Source organism: Tetrahymena thermophila (assembly GCF_000189635.1).
Source record: "Tetrahymena thermophila SB210 genomic scaffold scf_8254797, whole genome shotgun sequence".
In the NCBI taxonomy this organism is placed as follows: Eukaryota; Ciliophora; class Oligohymenophorea; order Hymenostomatida; family Tetrahymenidae; genus Tetrahymena; species Tetrahymena thermophila.
In genome coordinates, this window is record NW_002476553.1 from 67,676 (window position 1) to 72,017 (window position 4,342).

Consider the following 4,342-nt stretch of genomic DNA (forward strand, 5'->3'; position numbering starts at 1 on the left):
TAATATTCAAAAATTAATTAATTATTTAAAGGAATAGGAATAGTTTTATAGCATTTAATAAATTGATGACTTTTTTATTAATTAGTTTAATTTTAATATCTACTATTAGGGTTTGTTGTTGTGAATAATGCTTAGCTAGCTAAATTTACTCTGCTATTACTAAGTCTTGCCTTAATTGCTCTGAAAATTGCTTAACTTGTTTTAGCATAAATGAAAACTCATGTATTAGTTGTTAACAGAATCTGATTAAAAGTTCAATCAATAGTTCTACATGCATTAAAAAATGCTTAGATGATGAATTTTTGAGTGAAAACTATTAATGTATGAAATGTAAAGTTTACGGATGCACAAAATGTGATGCAAATTAAAATTGTTATGAGTGTGATCAAAATATGGAACTTGATTTGAATACTAATTAGTGCATACTAATGAATAATGTTTGTCCATTTTTAAGAAATTTTATTTAAGGTCCACCAAAACTAAAATAGTGTTAATAAGAATGCTCATCAACTTTTTACTAAAATATGGATGCTTTAACTTGCGAAGAGACTACCAAATGCATATAAATACAAGAAAGCTCATCATTTTCTTTTGAACAAGCATTAATAGATATATAATAGGTTAATCAATAATAATATTTAGTTTTAGCAAATGGCTGCACTTTTGCTTTAGCTGACAAAAATTGGAAAATAATTAGTTTATAAATCCTATAGAATTTACCAAATTACGATGATTTATATATATTAAATGGGATAGAAGATTAAAGAAAAAGCTTTATAGTTGGAGATTAAGGAGGATGCACAGCAGGAAACAAATTAGTTGTTATGGATTTTAAAACCTTAAAAGTATTATTTGTTTAAGAAAATACAATCTATGATTACAATCTGTTATTAGTAGATTCAATAAATTAACTTGTTTTTTTATCTACAACTGCATATACAAATACATTGGTTTGGTATGATGCTATTAATAGAAAATTAAATTCTATTGATATAAGCTATCAATAGATTTATTTATTCTTTTAATTCCAAAATAAGTCTTAAACTTCATACATAATTTAATGGTTTGATAACTCATTTTAAGTAAAAATAAAAATATAATTTTATTTTAGTTGTAATTTTTTTTATTTTATAAAAAAATAGAAAACCAATTTTCTTGAAGATAGATCAATAGAGATATAAAAGATCGATTAATAATAAGATTTAGGAAATTATACCTTTTATCAATTTTAGTAAAGAAATGATTATTATATAGCCTTTTCTTATGATTATTTAGGTATTTTTACGATTTTAAAAATCAATATTTCATCAAAATTAATAAGCATAGGTGGCTAAATAGAATAATTTTAGAAATATTTATATCAAAATTATTTAGTTTATTTTTCAGATTTACTAAATTCTATCATGTATCTAAATTAAAAGGATAGCAATTTACAAATTTTAGTTTTAAATGATTTGTCTGAATAAATAATTTAAAGAATTAATTTGACAAACTATTAAGTAGTTAACTTTCAAGTTTTTGAAGATAGAAGATCAAATTAGACATTGATTTTTATATTTTCTGATTTTTTTTAAATTATGAATTTAACGAGCTTTTTAATTTAATAAAGTGAAAATTAAAAATATGTGAAAAACTTTGAACATATGAATTTTAATTATATTTCTTAATAATCATAAATCATAAATGTAATATTTTAGATGGATAATACTATGGATGTAATCGTATCTTAATAGATTTAATAAATAAGGTTGAAATACAATCTTACTGATTATTCATACAAAATAAACTACTTAAATCCATACTAATCTGAAACTCTCTATTATGATAAAAATTTAATTTAAAACTAAAATTAATTAGCTATTACTTTAACTAAAAAGTATTAAAAAAATTAATTTTATATTTTAGATGGCTATTAAAATTTTTTAAATTAAACATCAGCTATAATGCTAATATAAGAATCTGTTTAAAACTATTAAAAGATCCCAAGAATCAATACAAAAATTTTAAGTATAAATCAATAAACAAGCAATATTTTATAAAAATATTAGTTTGTGTAATAAATAAATAATAAATATATTTTACTTTAATAATTAAATGGTTAAATTATTTAGTAATATATATTTGATTTATAATAATAAAAATGCGTCTTGTCATATAACTATAGTAGTTCATTATTGTCCAATAGCTTAAATTATAATAAAAAAAGAAATCTGTTAATAGTATAATATGGTCCACAGATTTACAACCTTAGTAGCTCACAAAAATTAATAAATGATGATTAACTAAAAATGTTTGCACTAAATAATTATGTTCTAATTAATGATGACTATTTAATGTATATTTTAAAAAATAGCAAGTCAGAATTAATTCTGTATTTGCTTGATTTTTCAACCTTATAATATACTTAAATATTCAATTTTTAGAAATCTAAAATAAACTCTTTTTGGACTACTTACAGCTCTTCATATTAACCTATTATTCTTAATAATGATATTATGTATTTTTGTTAAACTAGCTCTCCTATTTGCTAACCTTTCTCTATTAAACAGTAAAATTTTATAGCACAATCTGCTCAGCTATAGCTTTATCCTATTAACAATCCAGCAACTACTTATTAAAAAACAAAAGAAATTTTTATATTTTACTATGGAGTGATATTAATATGTTCTTTAGATTTATAAAATTAGATTTGGTTAAATCTTGGAATTTAATACCCGCCTAATAAATTGTTATCAAAATAAACTATTTTGTAAAATGACAGATATGTATTTTACTCTGATTAAAATTATTTTTATAAATTTGATATGGAATTAAAATAATATCAAATTTTAGAAGCTTAAATAACTAATTTAAAATATTAATAGTTAATTACCTTTTATACTTTGAATAGCACTTAATATGTTTAAAAATCAGGTAGAATAATAGACACAGATAATATGATTGTAATTAAATAATAAGAAGAATATAATAAATTTATTGGTTAAATATAAATGGATGATATATAGTACCACTTATTTTAATCAGAAAATGGTGTTTACTGGCATAAAAATTTACTTAATATTCCTTATTAAATACTAAATTTAACAACAAACTAAAATCTTTAAGATCTTTACTTTGTAAGTTAATCGAATCTAATAGCAATATATGATTAAGACTCTTAATCTATTTTTATTTATGATTTAATAAAGCATATTCCATTATTAAGCTAAATACCAATTAACTTTAGTTTTGATTTATTAATTAAAATTGTAGATTGGACCACTTATAACTTTATTTATGTAAAGGGTTAAAATATCTTTCTATATAATTAATAATAAAATAATAATAAAAATCAACAATTAGCTTAGTTAGATTCAAATATTACAGAATTGTAATACTGTTCCAGTCAAAAAATTATAGTTGCAAAAACTTAAAAATAAAGCTTATTTATCATAAAGGTATTTTAATCTCATTTTATTATTTTTTAATTAACTTTATTTTAAAATGAATGAAAAAGGTACAAGATGGAACTAAAATTTAAGTTAGTACATCATTTTCATACTCAAATAGTTAGGTTGTTTTATATCTTAAGTTTACTTTATCATGCAGTGAAAATTTGCTAATAATATATTCTCCTATTGTTAAAATTAAAGACTTACTTACTGGTTTAGACTCCTAATAATTTAAATAGGTAATTGAAAAAAAATTTTGATTTTATAGCTTAATCTTTTTTAATAATAATATAATAATAGGTTAATAATTTGCCACTTTAAAATTATTTACAAAACATTCCTATAATAAACTCCAAAGAATAACTTTTAATATGTTTTATTAGCCCCACAAATACCTATTTTTATAGAAACAGTTTTAAAAATATTCTTGAGTTGTTTGATTACAGATCTAATAATACAAACATCTATTATGATATAAATTATAATACTTTGATAGGAGTCACCGGTGTTACAAAATAAATTAACATTATGACTATACCAGGAGATTAAGCATTATTTACATATAATACACTTAATTCATTTTAGTAAGGAGCTAGCTACTTTTTTGAGAGCTAAACAAGTTTAATTTTAGTTGATACTACACCCACAATATATTTATGCAACTATATATCTAGAAACATTAGCACGTTTAACACATTTATCAAAGATGCATAAGGTATCCAGATGGACCAAAATAAAAATGTTATTTTTATATTTTCATTCTAATTTATTTATGCTCTAAGCTATCCTGGAATGTAGCATATTGAAACTTTTTCATTACAATAGTATAACCAAACAAATATTCTTAGTTTATATGTAAATTAAATACTCTCTGTAATGATAGTCTAAACAAGTACTACTTTTATTGCTTT

The 4,342-nt window shown here is 20.8% G+C and overlaps 2 protein-coding genes across 2 annotated transcripts; both read left to right on the plus strand. All coding sequences in view use genetic code 6, as the record gives it.

The window, feature by feature from the left end:
- Positions 1–323: 323 nt before the first annotated feature.
- On the plus strand, positions 324–2,275 carry TTHERM_001204221 (hypothetical protein; the record flags this gene model as incomplete). The annotated part of the gene is made up of 3 exons (XM_012795845.1): positions 324–1,082; positions 1,143–2,144; positions 2,207–2,275. The coding sequence occupies 3 exons, from the start codon at positions 324–326 to the stop codon at positions 2,273–2,275; spliced, it is 1,830 nt and encodes a 609-aa protein (XP_012651299.1).
- An 869-nt stretch (positions 2,276–3,144) lies between these two features.
- TTHERM_001204222 (hypothetical protein) lies at positions 3,145–3,924 on the plus strand (the record flags this gene model as incomplete). The annotated part of the gene is made up of 3 exons (XM_012795846.1): positions 3,145–3,437; positions 3,497–3,670; positions 3,732–3,924. The coding sequence occupies 3 exons, from the start codon at positions 3,145–3,147 to the stop codon at positions 3,922–3,924; spliced, it is 660 nt and encodes a 219-aa protein (XP_012651300.1).
- Between the last annotated feature and the right edge of the window lie 418 nt (positions 3,925–4,342).